Genomic DNA, 16,764 nt, shown 5'->3' with positions numbered 1-16,764 from the left:
CTCGTAGTTGGATTTGATCACAGATCTCTTGGGCACACCATCACTGGAAGCAATGAGGACAGCTTGTGAAGGTGCTAAGGCACACATACTCAGGGGTCCTCATAAACAGGTAAGAGGAGAAGAAGGGCTCTGTATTTGGTAACCATCTGTTTGGGCAGAGTTTTCTTCCAACAGAATAATGAAATGAGAATTTTTAAACAAAAGCATTACTTGTAGGTTTTATTAATTTTTTTATGTCATGGCCATAAGTAAGAAAATGGTAAAATATTTGTCAAACCCAATAGAATATAGTAATTCCCAATGCTATAGGAAAAAGTAAATATTTTTGTAGCACCTTTGCTAATAAATGACCCCTGGCTTTTGTCTCCTGGTTTTTTATGTGTCTGGGAAAAGTTACTGGGGGTGGAGCTTTGACCTCAGTACCATAACCTAGTGCATGTATACTCAGGATATCCTTTCCACGTACTGAGCCGAAATACCTGGTATCTCTTATTCCAGCCAGGAATGTGAAGCTGTTTCTATTGCACTCTTGCCACTAACACAGAATCAGATGTGAATGTTGTTAGAAAAGAAGTATGAAGAGAGATTGCCAGATTTGCACTGATCAATATTACTTGCAACCAGCCAAGTCACTGCTGAGAAAGACAAGATGGTTATTATCTCCACCCTGTCGATTTAGCAGCATTTTTTAGAAGCACTTTCCTAATCTCCTTTGGACAAAACAGCTTAATGATGTGAAGAGTGAGTAAGGGGAATACTTTTCCTAGGAACAACAAACCGAAACAGAAGAGAGAAGGCTTGAACAGGAAGACTCGGCAACTAATTTTCCTGGGCTTTGCCTTGCTTTCTTTTAAATTGGGCATTTAGATGATCTGATTGATCATTAGAAGATCTGGTTGATCTAATTGATAGACCAAATGACAGACTGAGTTTGACAGTCCTCTCAAATTATCTGCCAGACATTTGGTTAAGGCCTTACCTTTCCCTTGTGGTTCCCTCTCTGTGATTCTAGTGATTCCAGAGCTTCCATTTTCACAGGCAAAAAGGGCAATGGGTAAAGCGTGTTATCTTCTAAAACCAGCCCGAACTAGTAAATGTAGATTTACTGCTAGAGATGTAGGTGCTGGTATTTTAAATAGCCCCCTGCTGGTTACGTCCTTCTGTTGCATTTAGTTTAGAAGTATAGAATCATTTGGGCCCTAACTAACTCCCTTAGAAGAGCACAGTAAGTCTTAACCTAGAGGAAGGTTCTATATAAATAGAAAGAACTAGCAAGATCTGTTATGTTCAGTTTACTGGCCAGTATCAGGAATATTAAACTAATTTATCAATACCTGGCGAATATACCTTCAAAGCAGTTTTTTAAAATTTTGTTGTATATATGCAAGTAATATGTGAGTACATGTAAAATAAAAATTTTACAGAGAGTTAGTCATCCATAGCTACCCCCACGCCATCCTAGTCTCCTCTGGATTAATTTTAGAGTATCTTTCCAGACATATTTTTCTATGCATTTATTTACATAATTCGTACAAACAGAAATATGTACTATTATTTGTTGGGACTTTTTAAAAAATATACATATACAGGAGAATCTTATTGGCTATCTTCTTAAAGTCACAGATTACTGCCTCTAATTAATATACTTGTGTTGGTTGATTAATATACATACTTGCATGTGGCATCAGTCAGGACTCTTTCCACTGAGACAGTTAAAACTGACTTAAGCAAAAAAGGGAACTTACTGGCTCATACAACTGAAAAGTCTTGAGCTACCACTGACTTCAGGCTCTGCTGGATTCAGGTAGTCAAGTGATATTTCATGCCAGGAATCTGACTCTCTTCCGTTCTGTTTTCCTATGTGGTGGCTTCATTTTCAGACAGGCTTTCCCCTGTGTGTTTGCAAAAATGGAACCAGTAGTCCAGCCCTGCGTTCTATTAGCATATCAATCCTCAGGAAAAAGCTTTCCCAAATAGATCCATAAAAATATTTGGAAGGTCTCTGATTCCATTAGGAATGTATTTGGTTATGAGTAATAGAAAACCTTGCTTACAATGGTTTAAAGAAATAGAAGTTTATTTTTTTCCTCATATCATGAAGTCCCAGAGGTAGGCAGTCTGGGGATGGCATAGCAGCTCAATTATGTCATAGAGGATATAGTTTTTTTCTTTCTCTCTGCTCTGCCATCTTTAGAATATTGACTTCATAGTCTCTTGCCTATTGCCTCATGGTCACAAAATGACTGTAGCTTGTCCAGAAATCATATCCATATTCAAAGGAAAGAAATGGAGGAAAGAGGGAGCACTAGAACTATCTATCTGTTCCTTTTATCAGGAAAGCAAAAGTGTCCCAGAAGCCTGCCTAGCAGACCTTAGCTTGTATGTCATTGTCCAGAACTGTGTGATATGTGGCCTCCGAGATGGCAAGAGAAGCTAAAAACAAATGGGTCTTTTCTCTCCCAGTTAATAAAGGTAGATAGGGATAAAAGGATTGGAGGTGTGTGTTAGCTTATCCATCCCATTGTATGTTCCTGACCTGTATTAACTGTGTGCCCATCCTGGAACCAGTCGTGGTGCTCAGGGGAATATACCATATGACTGGCCAGGCCTGGGTCAGGTGCCCATCCTTGGAGTTCAGAGGTTGAGATGAAGCCCAGCCAAACCACTTGATCTGAGAGTGAAAAAGGGAGTGGTTCCCTTAAAGTCAGGAAACGGGGGGCAGACAAGAACACTATATGGCATTTTTAATTTATTGTCTCTTTTCCACAACTCAAAATCTTAGCTGCCATGGCCCAGGGATCTATTAAGGCAGATACTTGTTGAGGCACCGCCGTTTTGGTAGGATTGAAAAGTCTCTTACCAGCCCTTAGTCCCTTTGTTCATCTCTTATACGGTTCAGATCTTCATCATTCCTCAGATTGTTCTCAGCTAATTGTGTCAGAAATAGGTAAAATATTTTCACTGAGGTGAAAATGTCCCCTGGCAGGAACCTTATCTTACAGTTAAGAGACTCAGAGTATGGTAGAGAGTTCATTCAATTCAAACTTCTTATGTTTCAATTGGGGGTTTCTTTTGTATAACCCCAAGAATGCTTACTAGAGCGCACAGCTCATGGTGCATCTCAGTGCTGCTGACCGAGGAGCTCAGCTTCTCTGCTGCCGGGCGAAGACTATCGGGAACATCTAACAAGGCCCTGTGCAGCCTGGCCGATGCTGCCGGGTGACCGCACTCTGCAGTTGGCTCACGGTGACTGTGGCACATACCGTCTAGGGCCTCTTGCCCGGGCATAATGGCTGGTAAATAAGAGGGGAAGAAAATGGAATTAGAAATGCAGCATTTCTAGTATTGCATCTTTCCTGTGGAGCCAATGCTAAATTATTAATAGGTGTCATTCTAGAGAGGTACTGGCATGACTGAACTGACTCTTTTTCTCTGTCCCTCTTTTTAACTTGCATATATAATATAAACACAGGAAAGGAGAAAGCATATCAAATGACTGTTTAGGCTGAAATGAAACTTAGGCTTATTTTTAATGTATTTGTTGGGGTATACTCCTGTAAAGAAAGATAATATTGGGGGGATGGATTTTAAAATTTCAGGTAGCCTTAAACATCCACTCTTGATTTTCACAAGCTCCCCATCCCATACCCAGTTGTCCTTGAGTTGTAAATTTTGCCTTCTAATTTGTCTTATATCCTCTAGCCAATGGCCTCTGGAACTGTTTGTTTGTATGTTTTCCTTGCGCACAGAGAGGTGTTATTCACCTTTGTTGTCCCAGCACCTAGCGCAGGGCCTGGCACTTGGTGGATGTTAGATGATCAGCAGTGGTGGTGGTAGGTAAGCAGGTCTGTACTTGTGCAGTCTAATGGATGAGAAAGCCAAGGTTCAAGTGACTTATCTGAGTCTAGTGATGGCAGAGTTAGAATTTGAAGCCGCATCTTCTAGTACTCATTCCAGTGTTCCCTTCCCTATAACCTGCCTGCACCACAAAAATGGGATGAGAGGTAGATTCACTTTGAGAGTGGAAAGAAAAGAATTGCTTATGGAGAGACATTTTGGTCAGTAAAAACTGACTGGAATTTGGCTGCCATCCTGCACAAGCCAGTGAAAAAAAGCACAGCTCTTCACAGTCAAACCAAGAATTGGAATCTTTTAAGAATATCAAATTACTTCATTTTACACAACTAAAAAGTTGTTCTTATGGGGGCTTCCCTGGTGGCGCAGTGGTTGCGCGTCCGCGTGCTGATGCAGGGGAATCGGGTTCGCGCCCCGGTCCGGGAGGATCCCACATGCCGCGGAGCGGCTGGGCCCGTGAGCCATGGCCGCTGAGCCTGCGCGTCCGGAGCCTGTGCTCCGCAACGGGAGAGGCCACGGCAGAGGGAGGCCCGCATACCACAAAAAAAAAAAAAAAAAAAAGTTCTTATGGAAAATATATGTAAATTGTAAGTTAAAACCTCTCCCCATGCTCTCCACAATCCCCCCTCCTTTATCTTGACTAATACAGATAATTTCAGAGCTGCCATAGATTTACATATTTTTAGCAGGAAAACATGTAAATGCATCAAGGAGTAGTAAATTGTTGGTCTACAAATATATATATATATATATATATATATATATATATATATATATATATATATATATATATGGGTTTTGGGGGGTTTTTTTTGGTGGCACCCCACAGCATGCGGGATCTTAATTCCCCAACCAGGGATCAAACCCGTGCCCCCCTGCAGTGGAAGTGCGGAATCCTAACCACTGGACTGCCAGGGAATTCCCATCTACAAATATCAAATATTTAAATGCCAACTATATATGGGTTCTGTGCACATAATGCTTTTTACCTATAGTAATCCTTTCAAGTGTCATGCAATTTTAGAACTAAAGTAAACTTCGGTGATCATTTAGTCCAACCTCCTCATTTTATACTTAAGGATACTGAGATTCAGGATGTTGATTTAACTAATTAGTTAGTAAACTAGAACCCCCATCTCATCTCTTGTTACTCTTGATCCTGAAGAAAACATCTGTATGGTGAATAGTACCTCCTGATGATTCTGAGGTGTCTTGTTGTTCTTGTAGAATTTCCTCGACGGCTTAACTGAGGGAAGGAGGCAGATATGTAAAATACTTGATATTAGTGGTTATCATGGTAGGATTCTAGGCCTGTGATTGAGATACAAGGAGACCTTTTAGTGTTACTTGCGAGAGAGACAGAGCAGTGTTGCCATTCACCTGCTCCATCCCCTGACTCTCCAAGCAGCGAAATAAAAGCTTTATAAGCTCTGTGGCTTCTCAGGTCATTAGTCATCTCCCTCCCTCAGTGCAAGAGGGTTAGATATAGGCATGTGGATATGCCTGTCACTTACGAAAGACAGTTATTGAGTGAGTAATCAGTGCTAAAGTGGTGTCATCCTTTCTTAGAAGATTCTGTATATTCCCGAGTGTCCTAAGGCTTCTTTAGTGTTTTAGCAAGGTAATGTTGCCGTAAGACATAGTTCACATGCCTACTTTGCACAGTTTACTTGCATGTAGCCAAGGTTTTAAATCTTCTTTTCTCCCATCCTTGGGCGTGTTTGGTCTTCCCTTCTTGCCAAAGCATGTATGATATAAGGCTAACAGGAGCTCCATATTTTCAGGATTAGCTTTCATTTTTCATAGGCTCTTCTGTGCTCTGACCTACAATGGGTAATCATGCAATATAAAATATGCCACTGAAAGTCAGTGACAGTTGTTGCTTTTGAAGACTGGTTAATGAGGGGAATACTCATTTCCTTTGAGTTGAGACTTGTGTGCACACACCTTTTGAGCTGGGTACTTACCTTGTCATAAATTGGCTGTATTCCATATCTACTTACACAAAGACTCACTTGCATATTTGAATTCTTTTTTCACAGCCATCTCTTCCTGTACTTTATACCCTGTCTAGCCAGGCTACACATGAAGCTGTTCATCTCCTTTGCAGGATGTTGGTCTTTGATCCAGTAAGTAGTGTTTATTTTTATATTTTTTTAATGAATTAAAAATATGTGTTCTAAGGAAAACATCCTGGCTTTGAATAGATGGGCAATGTAAATAATGACTTTTTTTTTAATGAATAATGACTTTTTAAAAGATAAACTTCAGCCCCCAGTTCCATGTGTATCATGCTCACCCATCACATAGAAGTTTGAGTATTAACACATAAGAGTCTAGGTGAAGAGAGATAAGGAACGGTACCATCCTTATTTATCTCAATATTTGTAAAAGGAGTTTGACACCAATTTGAATTAGGAAAAAAAAAAATTTTTAACATTATTTGAAAAAAATCTTCCCATTGTATTGCGTAAGGAAGTATTTACTCTGGGTTGTTGAAATGGTGGCTTTTCCAAATGCCATTTCTCGACTTGACTCTTCAGGGGCAAAGTTCATCTCTTCATTTATTCATTTGTCCAAAGAATATTCATTATTCACATCCCGTGCCAATAACTGTTGTCAAAGAAGACTAAAAAACGGAAGCCTTTAGGGAAGAAAATTTTACTTGCCGAGAGTACATGGAAGTCACCAAATACAAAATACAACAGGTATTTAAAGGGGAAAAATACCCACAAAATTACCAGTTAAGTTTACATTGGTTTGTTCATGATGAGAAAACAGCAACTGTCTCACATGATTGTTAAATCCACAGAGGTCAGAACTATCTTCAGATGTCAGCATAACAAAGATTAGGGATAAAAATGTTTTGTTAGGAAGTCCAGGTTTGTGGGAAACAGGGTTCTATTATTTGGGGGACCAGAACGAATCAGAGTGATCAGGTTATTTTTATTACATCTCAGGGTGCAAAGTGGATTTTTTGTTTGGTTGCTGTTTTTGTTTTCCTTTTGTTTGTTTACTTTGGCATGTGAGGTACTTAGTGATACGGGAAGCAAGACAAAGTGGCAGTTCTTGTTCCCACAGGCCCTCCTTGTGGTCAAGTTCCTGCCATTAAAGACAGTTTCAGCCACATAATTTGCTGAATGAGCTAGTGGTTTAGTGTCATTAGTTTGATATTTTATTTCGCAAGTTTATCTGCGTAGCTAACAGGAGATGTTGATTAATACATAAAGACCTTTTGTATGGTTAACAAAACTAGAGGCACATGAACTTCAGGTTTCAGAGGTAATTTCTACCCATTTTTGGGTTTGTCTGCCCATTGAGGATTTTCTAAAGGCCCTGAGGTTAAATTTACTTTTTTGTGTCAGAAATATATTTTCTTTATTAGTTCTACTTAGATTAAGAACGAGGAACTGCGTAAATTCACCTGTACCAGGTTTTTCCCGCAGTACTTACAGCTGTTGGGTATCCTCTTTCTCTGAGATCCCATGTTTATTTATGATCCTGACCTGCCAGGAGCTCATGGCTGGAACTCTAAGGCTGGAATTTCCTGAACTGTACAGCGGATACCACGCATACTTCCTGGGAGGCCTTTTAGACATCAGTTCTACATGTGAAATGTCCTTATTCCTTAACAGTGGGATTGTCACACCTAATTAAATGAAACCTTTGGTGTGGTCATAGTTACAAATCAGATTTATCTATAAGAAGGAGATATGATTTATCTATAAGAAGGAGATAAGATTTATCTGGAATTTTTATCTGACATATGCTTACTGAATTTAGTTTATGATTGATACTAAGGATTCTTTTTCTAGTTCTGAGGGTTCAGTTAGAAATAGATACCATTTTTAAAGAATGTTTCATTCTGGTTTTAGCCTGTTAAATTTGAGGGTTAGTGATACATTAAGAAGAAAGAAATGAGGGTTTTATTACCTCAAAATAGTGATGACATTAAACAAATCTCCAGAGACCTTAATTTATCTAAAGGCAGTAAACAGTTACAAGCAATATTTTTAAAGCACAACAATAATTATTAGGAATTTAGACAATTACTTACTTTTTTCTCTTGACAAACAAAAAAACACTGTTATCTTGCATACACATCCTTCCTATCCTCACCCATTCTTTTACGTTCTTTAAAACAATACATATGTGCTTTAACCCAAAGGTATTTGCACATCTTTTTTAACTGTTTATTGATGGCTACTCAATACTGTATTAATGAAGAGCCTAGGTATATTAAAATTATGTTGTCCATATATCCAAAGACCATTTATTAACTCAAGTTAATGTTAGTAAGGTCTTAATGTTAACTAAGAATTAGGAGATTGAAATTTTAGTTGACTCATTAAGTCTTTATGATTCATAGCATACAAAAAACTAATTTCTTTTTAGAAACACATTACCTATTATGATTCATCTCATTTAGTTTAACACATAATTTGCAATTCCATAATCTTAGACAAAGTAATATTAGTTTATCTGACCAGCAAAACCAGTAGGAAAAAAATCAAATTCAAAATGATTAGGCTTTTTATGAGAAAACAAACCTAAAACTTATATAAATGAGAATATTGTATTAGCATTATTTGTACAGGTGTTTTTAAATTTTTATAACTATTAACTCAGACTGATTTGTCCAAAGAGTCATCTTGTATACAATTATACAATTATATACCGGATATTAAAACTTCTAAGTTGTTTAAGAGAAATATTTTGCCTACTTTGTAATCTAGTAATCAAGTAATAGTATTATTTTAACTCCCAATTAAAGCTTTTTTTAATCTTTGAGTTATAACTTGAGCAAGCAAAAATTTCTAAAGAGCCAAAATATTTTATTCATAAGGAAGAATAATGTTTTTAAATCTTTCCATTTCTTTTTATATGTCTTTAATGTGTTGATACTGTTTCTAAAAGCCAGTTGCAATAGGAGTTTGCTCCGTTTGATTTTAAGAGATCTCATAATATGTATTAACTCCCCTCAGAAGTATATGAAGTACATCCATTTATATTTGTAAAATGGAAAATTTTATCACTTATTCAAAACTAGAAGAGCCAATTTTGATAAAGTAACAAAATCTAGGATATAAACAAGTGAAGTGTCCGTATCTATTACAAATGTTGATTATTTAAACGAGATGTAATTAAGATATAGAGGACATAATTATGCACCATCAGTTCCTTCAAAAGAACATCACTATTAAATCTGAGAAATTTTGTGATTTTTTTTTTTTCCTCAGTTTAACAGGACAGTTTTTCTTTTCAGTGTTCATACCCCTTAAAAAACGAGTCTCCTTTCTTTAGCCTTGTTTCAGAAGTCCCAAAGAGACCTTAATTTGTTTAGAGAAATGAAAGTTGATTATTGAATGCTAAGGATTTGATTTACTTTTTGTTCAAAGGCTTCTCTTAGGTAAGACACTTTAGAGGACCCCATATTGGTGCACAAGGAACATACAAACACAGAGCGTGCCATCCATAGTTAGGAAAACACCAAAATCTCTTCAGCTCTGCATCTGAAATTTCGGGAAATATCAGAATTCCCAGACAAACAAAAAAGACTAACAGTGAAACCAGATTCCATCTGCTGGTGGCAGCTGACAGGGACCCAATTTCTGACATCTGCCACCTGATAGAAGTGACTTAATGGTCATATGATAAAATTAAAACCCAGATTCAATCACTGCTGCCACCAGTTTGGACACGATCAGCCATGCTCAGTCAGAAACAGAAATAGACTTGGCCAATAACCAGATTTAGTGGGCAAAAGCCAAAGAGCTCAATCCCACACGTGAGGCTGGTCAGAGATGCTGAGGACTGAGAGGGGCCCAGACCCAGGCAAGGTGTACTGTCCTGTTTCTTTTGGTCCTGACAGTAGACCTTGATCCCAGTGGAACCTTTGGGAATAGGTGGACTCATTTAGGAAGAAAAGGAAAAGTTTAGTTGCTAAGCGTGCTAGTGAGTCAGACTTCAGAAGGGCTGCATCACCAAATACAAAACATGACAAGTAGCAGAAGGAACAAAACCAGGATTGTGAAGCTTACATTCATCTCTTCATGGTGGATAAACAGCAGCTTTCTCTTGTTACTATCATGTCCCAAAAGGTCATGACATGCCTTTTAACATTAGCATAGCAAAAAATCAGAGATAAAGTGTTTTTAGGGAATCCAGGTTTATGGGAAATATTTAACATTTTATTATTTGGGGGACCAGAACCAGTTGCGGTGATCCAGTTATTTTTGGTTTGAGTGCAGATGGTTTTCTTTTTTTTAGTTGTGTTATGTGAAGTGCTGGATCAAATTATAAGCAGGGCAAAGTGTCAGTTTGTGTTCTACTCTCTACTATTGAGTCATCCTTAAATCCTTTAAAATCCACCTTCTCTCAGTAGTACTTACATACCCACTGAGCTAAAAGGAGGGACAGCTTTTTTCTTTTTTTCATGGAGAAATGAGTTTAAAAGTTTATGGTTTATGTAGCCTGAAACTAGTATATTAAGTGTTCTAATCTGAAGAGCCAGAAAACCCCAGGCTGCTGATACTCACACTGGGCTGGATATCAAAACATGGCATACGGGCCATTCATTAGCTGCTGCCTAACTCCAGCAGCTTTCAGATAAGCTTTTGCCCAAGTTGATTTGGTATCCAAGAGGATAAAAGTTTCAAGGAGCTTTGTAAAATTGCCACCATGATCACATCTCTTCTAAATGCTGAGACATATTTAGAAAATATAACTGTTATTTTAAATGTAAATATATCCCTTCCAAAGCATTACATATTTGAATGTCATGATATTTGTCATTTTTGACCCTGCATGTATCTATTTCAAGGTAGGAACTTTTCAGGATCTTAGCAGGATCATTTCTAAGTGCTTTCTGGTGGCGTATGGTGGTTTATCACAGTAGTTTGTTGTCTTACGTCATATACTCCCTCTACTGCTACGTTATCCACCTGCAAATTCAATTACTCTCTTACCTTCACCGTCCGCAATTATCCCTTTACACAGGATGTTCCATAAATTAAGTATAAGCTGTGTAAAGCAGTCACTGTGGCTCGTGAAAGATCCTGTGTGGACAGTCATGTTTATCTGCAGTGTTGATGTGCTGGTCTCTAAATTTGATTTCAGTCCAAAAGAATATCCGCTAAGGATGCCTTAGCCCACCCCTACCTAGATGAAGGGCGACTACGATATCACACGTGTATGTGTAAATGTTGCTTTTCCACCTCTACTGGAAGAGTTTATACCAGTGACTTTGAGCCCATCACCAATCCCAAGTTTGATGACACTTTTGAGAAGAACCTCAGTTCTGTCCGACAGGTTAAAGGTGAGTTTGCTTTTTTGGCCCTCCGCCAGGTGGGGTGACTGGTAACATTTTCTGTTATGTGGCTGTGGAAAGCTGAGCTCTGGATGGAGATCAAAGCTCCTTTATATGTTTGTTTTACAAACTTGCATACAGCTGTTTGTCCGGAGCACATATGCCAAGAAAGCTGTGTGTGTTATAAAAACACTGATTTTATATCCAGGGGAAGGTCCGGCAGAGGAATGAACATTTTGTTCTTGTTTTCAAAGCTGACTTACTTAGTGTGACTCAGTATATTTAATATGTATTCACTCATTGTGATTTCATGGAATGATACATATTGGACTTTTTTATATAACATGCAAAGTTTTTAAAAGGATAAACATCCACTGAGGGAATCATTCCTTGGATGATGACAAGAAAGGGATTTCTGATAGTCTGCTCATAAAATTTCCTGACACGATCTCCTATTGGGCAGGGCAGGTAAAGACATCCAGACTTCTGAGTGGTTTTAGGTGTCTGCTTGAGGACATTTTAGAAGAGAGTAGTCCCCAAAGTGACCAGCCTGAAACTATGTACCTAAATACCAACTGAGGTTTTTTAAGTGATTTTCGAAAAGGCAATAATTACCAGCAATTTAGAAGAGTCCATTTATAATGCCAACCCAGTGGAGTCACTCTCAAATTTATAGACCATTTTACACCTCCCACTCGTGGGGTTTCCAGCCCCTGTAATGGCACTTTGGGGGGTTTTGCCTACGTTTAGCAGCACCTGTCATTTTGGTTTCAGAAAAGTTCCACTGGATTCTGCCTGATAGATGACGTGTGTGTTTAACTAAACCACTAGGAAATGCCGTTCAGATGCTGACTAGAGTTAACCTGAGAATCCACTGCTCCCAGGCCTGCAGATTGGCGTGGGTTGTATGATATTTGTTTTCTCCACAGAAATTATTCATCAGTTCATTTTGGAACAGCAGAAAGGAAACAGAGTGCCTCTCTGCATCAACCCTCAGTCTGCTGCTTTTAAGAGCTTTATTAGGTAACTATATGGATGTAATTCTGACTTTCTTGTTAGAATTAAAAGGATGCCATTGTGAGTTTGTCCTTCAGCATATTTCTGGTTTTATTTAGATTAGATAACATAGATAAAAGGTCCAACAGAAAGTTTCTGTTGTGAGTTCTGGCTTTAGTCAAAAGCATGTTAAAAATGTAAGCATTTGTTCTAACGCTAGCTCCAGTTCACTGTGGCTGCCTTGGCAGTTCCCCAGATGCCCTTTACGCTGCCTGGTCAAGTACATGGGGATCTTCCTCTGCCAGCAGCGCAGCAGCCACTGTCCTCGAGTTGCACATGGTCACCTCAGTTCCCACTGCCATCCCCACCACCTTAGTAATAACCGCCAGCGAGAAAATTCTGTTTTATAGGTGGACTGCTGGTGTATCCTGTTTAAAGAGAAACCAATAGTCTTACTGGTTATAGAGCTATAAACCTCCTTCAGAACCTAGAAAGCGTCATTCTCTTGATCTCTCTTTGTCCTTACCTTCTCCATCTCTTTTTCCCTAACTCCTTGTATCAATCAAGGTCCAGTCAGGAGAAAGAAACCACACCCAGTAATATGAACAGGGAAAATTTAATAACAAGCATTAACTAGGAAAAGATGCTTAACTACTAAAAGGCATGCAAGAGGATTCTGAAGAGTCCGAAGTAGCAAATGCAGAAAGCAAGTACTCCCTGTGGACTGAGGGAGAGTGAACAAGGGAGAAATTGAGAACTTGGAGGAAGCCCCTCTATCCAAGGCCAGTAAGATTTGGACCTCTTTGGAGAGGAGCCACAGGAACACAGCATGATGAAGAAACTTTACAAAAGGGGTGAGCAGAGCTGATCCATCAAAGAGCCTGCCAGGTGGAGAGAAACTTGCCAGAAAGTTTGGGTAGACCAAAGCTGAGCCTTCCACGGCAAAAAAAAAAAAAAAAAAGACGCACACCAGAACCAGGAAGGGAAGCAGCTTCCTAATGCTGTGGCCTTGCAGTGCCCTTTCAGCGCCCTCTGTTGACAAAGGTTATCATTGGGCCCGTGGCGAAGGAAAAAGGTGAACAGGGTCTGGCTCAGGTATCACAGAGCAGCATGAAGGGAGGCTTCGATCTGAGAGGCCACACTCTTCCTGCCTTCCTGCCTTCCTCTTTTTCCCTCTCCTCCTTGCTTCTCTTTCCCTTCCCTTCACTTTCCTTTTAATTGGCCTTGATATAGTGTTGAAGCTGATTGAATTTATTGAACCAAGGTCAAGAATTTTTGTTTATAATTTTTAAAATCAGGTGACTTTCATTCCTTCCATGTATTTTTCTGTAGAAAGAAGGAATTAAGTTGCCTTTTTACTTCCCTGTGGTTTAAAATTACTTTGTTTTAATATTTTTCCCTAAGAGTCAATTAGGTGTTTTAATACCTTTCAGGTGCAAGTTATTCATTATCCTGGGCCCCCAGAAGCAAAGTGACACACAACCCCCTCAAGTGTATAATCTTGGCAACATTAGACAGACATGTGAAATAACTGATAAAAACAGATCTGTGGATAACAAGTGCTAAATGATTATCAATTAAAAACTTGATAAAAGAATGCTAAAAAAAAAAAGAATGCTTATGAGGCCCATTCAAAATAGGTCCCCACTTAAAATCACCTTATTTTGAGAAGCTACTTTTAAATGGATAATTCTGTATCCTTTAAGGTTATTTTCCCAACTGATTTATAGGCGTTATTATTTATAATAGCTACCATTTATATTATGAAGTAGGCACTGTGAAAAACATACATTATCTCATTTATTCATCACAATATCCTATGAGGTGGATAGCATCCCTTTCCAGGAGAGGAAAGATGAAGGAATTTGCTCGGTGTCATACAACTAGTAAATGATGTGTTGCTTTCAAGCCCACTCATTAGCTGCTGTACCGTATCGCCTCACTATAGATACAGATCCTTACGTGAACAATTTGGAACAAATGCACCTTTAGAGAAGTGAAAAGAAACAAATAAAAATCCAGGAATGGACTTTACAATTTTTTTTTTTTAAAGGAAGGGGGAAAACAGGCAGCAGTGAATTGCCCTGTTGCCTTTTGTGGCGCTACAACCGGTTCACCGTGTCTCTGTTCTCTTCCAGTTCCACAGTTGCTCAGCCGTCTGAGATGCCCCCATCTCCTCTGGTGTGGGAGTGACGGTGGAAGACAGTGTACTACTGAAGATGTAATGTAGCTTTCCACTGGAGTCTGGGATTTGCAATTCTGGAGGTTAATCATGCTTGTACTGTAATTTTACTAATGAAGTTTTAAATTAACAACCACTACTTGTATGATATAATATTTAGAAATGTTACTAGACTTTTAATCTTGTAAAGTGGTTGTGCTTTTAGAAGAAAAATATTTTACCCAGAGTTGCACATGTTTTATGAATTTAGTGCAGCTGTTATGGCTCACCTCAGAACAAAAGAGAATTGAACCAAATTTGGGAGTTTGGGGTTTTGTGTTTTTTGTTTTGTTTTTTAAAATGAAGTGAGATTGTTCACACACACACACACACACACACACACACACACACACAGGACAGTCATACATTTTGATATTTGAGCCATTCCTGAAAATTTGGGGTTCTCTAAAACGAAAGAATCTGGAAACCTTGCCTGCGACCAATCATGGAGCCACGTGAGCTGATCGTGGCTGCACCTCGGGAGGGGGGAGGGGGGAGGGGCATGCCACCTAATGATCAAGCCCTATAATTAGCTTCTCATTAGAGCCGTGACGGTGATGTGTGCTGTCTAAAATCCAATGTTGTTGGTAGAGAGAATGAGTTTGTGACTAGGAGAGACTAAACTTTTGTTTTCCTTACCCAGTATAAATATATATATATATATTTAATCTATTTTTATTAGAAGTTTTTCTGCTCTTTCTTACATAAAAGAACCCCCAAGCATGCATCTTTCATGTGTGTAAATAGTTCATTTCTGGGCTAATTTCAAAAGAATCCCAACATTGCTGTATAGAGAGAGAACTAGCTTGCACATTTTAGGTCTGTGAAATTTTGTGAGACTTTTCCTGCACTGGACAGTAAAAAAATGAATAAAAGACAAAAACAAATTAAAAAAAAAATTTAAGCCACAAAAAAAAAGGCACATAGGGAATTATGTCAAATGTGTTTGTGTCCTTAGGCAAAGCTGTGGGAGTCTTGAAATGTCACAGTAGTAAATAACTTATTACTTTTTGACAAATTCTTTTTTCTGTTGGAACACTGAATTCTTCTGTGCATATGTATATATGAATACAAATTGAAGGCCTCTACCTCCTGGAGTTACACAACTTGGCTTGTTTACCTCCACATGCTGATGATGACTATTTTTTTTTTTTTAAGTTCAATGTGGAGACTTGAAACTTGAATGTCCCTTCCAACTTTTATATTAAAAATAAAAAGACAAGAAAATTGAAGATCGTTTTTCACCTGTACAAGGAATACTAATGGATCGTCTTAAAATTGGTCTAGGAAAAACCTTGGTGTGTGTTATGGACAATTAACTGTTAAAGTTATTGTAAGTTATCTGTATTTAGCAGAGTATTTTCATCTTGAGTGATCTGAGCTGAATTTGAAGACTATTAATAAGTTATGTTTGGAAGTTTTAACTTCAATGAAGTAATTATTTGCTGTGAAAGAAACAAACATTGAATTACTAAACAAAGATGGTGCAATATCTTTGTTTTTTTTTTTATGAGGCTCCTGAGAATCAACCCAACTGAAGCATTTCAATTCACTTGAATGAGAAACGTGTTTAGTATCAAAAGAGCCCAAGAAGACACTGGTGTGAAAGGTACAATCTCAGAGGTTGGTCAATTACCGTGGCACACTTACTGGTCACTTTGTACAATGTAGATTTGAAGTACAGTGGTGAAAACATTAAATGTGACATTTGAAAAAGAGGTGTCATCTGTTTTGTTTCAACTCCTTTCCTTTATTTTCTCTTCAGTACAGCTTGTATCCTGAATTTGCAAAGTTTTGAGACATTACCTATTTATATTTCCATTTCAATCTTTGAGGAAATTAGTTGTGGGGTTTTTTTTAATCTTCTCAGACTTTAGATTGCCAAAAACATATTGGAAACTTAGTTAACTGATGTCAAAGATATTGTGATTTTAAATATATGCAATTTGAAAGTCTTTCCAGACCTTAGAGTCTAATCCAGTGGTTTTCAAACTTTTTTTAAGCAAAGAATCCTATTTTCATGTGAAATCAATATAATGGAGTCCTGGGCTTCCCTGGTGGTGCAGTGGTTGAGAGCACGCCGGCCAATTCAGGGGACGTGGGTTCGTGCCCTGGTCCGGGAAGATCCCACATGCCGCGCAGCGGCTGGGCCCGTGAGCCATGGCCGCTGAGCCTGCGCGTCCGGAGCCTGTGCTCCGCAATGGGAGAGGCCACAACAGTGAGAGGCCCACATACCGCAAAAAAAAAAAAAAAAAAAAAAAAAAAAAAAAAAATATATATATATATATATATATAAAATGGAGTCCATTATATTAAACAAAAGTGAGCTGCTCTGGATGCAGCAGACTGCTAAGGGGGCTTGACCCCTCCCTCCTCTTCCTTT

General features: G+C 38.5%; 1 protein-coding gene across 6 annotated transcripts in view; it reads left to right on the top strand.

Moving 5' to 3' along the window:
• The window catches only part of NLK (nemo like kinase), a 148,613-nt gene extending 132,286 nt beyond the window's left edge, over positions 1-16,327 (top strand). The window contains exons 7-13 of one of the 6 annotated variants that reach the window (XR_003683250.2): positions 8-109; positions 5,898-5,984; positions 10,975-11,173; positions 12,094-12,187; positions 12,728-13,014; positions 14,299-15,679; positions 15,896-16,326. Coding sequence is in view for 2 of the 6 variants with exons in the window: in XM_028499979.2 (XP_028355780.1) it covers positions 8-109; positions 5,898-5,984; positions 10,975-11,173; positions 12,094-12,187; positions 12,728-12,797 (552 nt within the window). In the remaining 4 variants the exon portion in view is untranslated. The other 5 variants (XR_003683249.2, XR_003683248.2, XR_003683251.2 and 2 more) reach the window with 5 other exon arrangements.
• Positions 16,328-16,764: the final 437 nt, after the last annotated feature.

This window comes from Physeter macrocephalus, chromosome 14 (assembly GCF_002837175.3).
Source record: "Physeter macrocephalus isolate SW-GA chromosome 14, ASM283717v5, whole genome shotgun sequence".
NCBI lineage: Eukaryota > Metazoa > Chordata > Mammalia > Artiodactyla > Physeteridae > Physeter > Physeter macrocephalus.
Note: the sequence above shows the minus strand (reverse complement) of the source record. Positions and strands in the feature narration are given on the sequence as shown.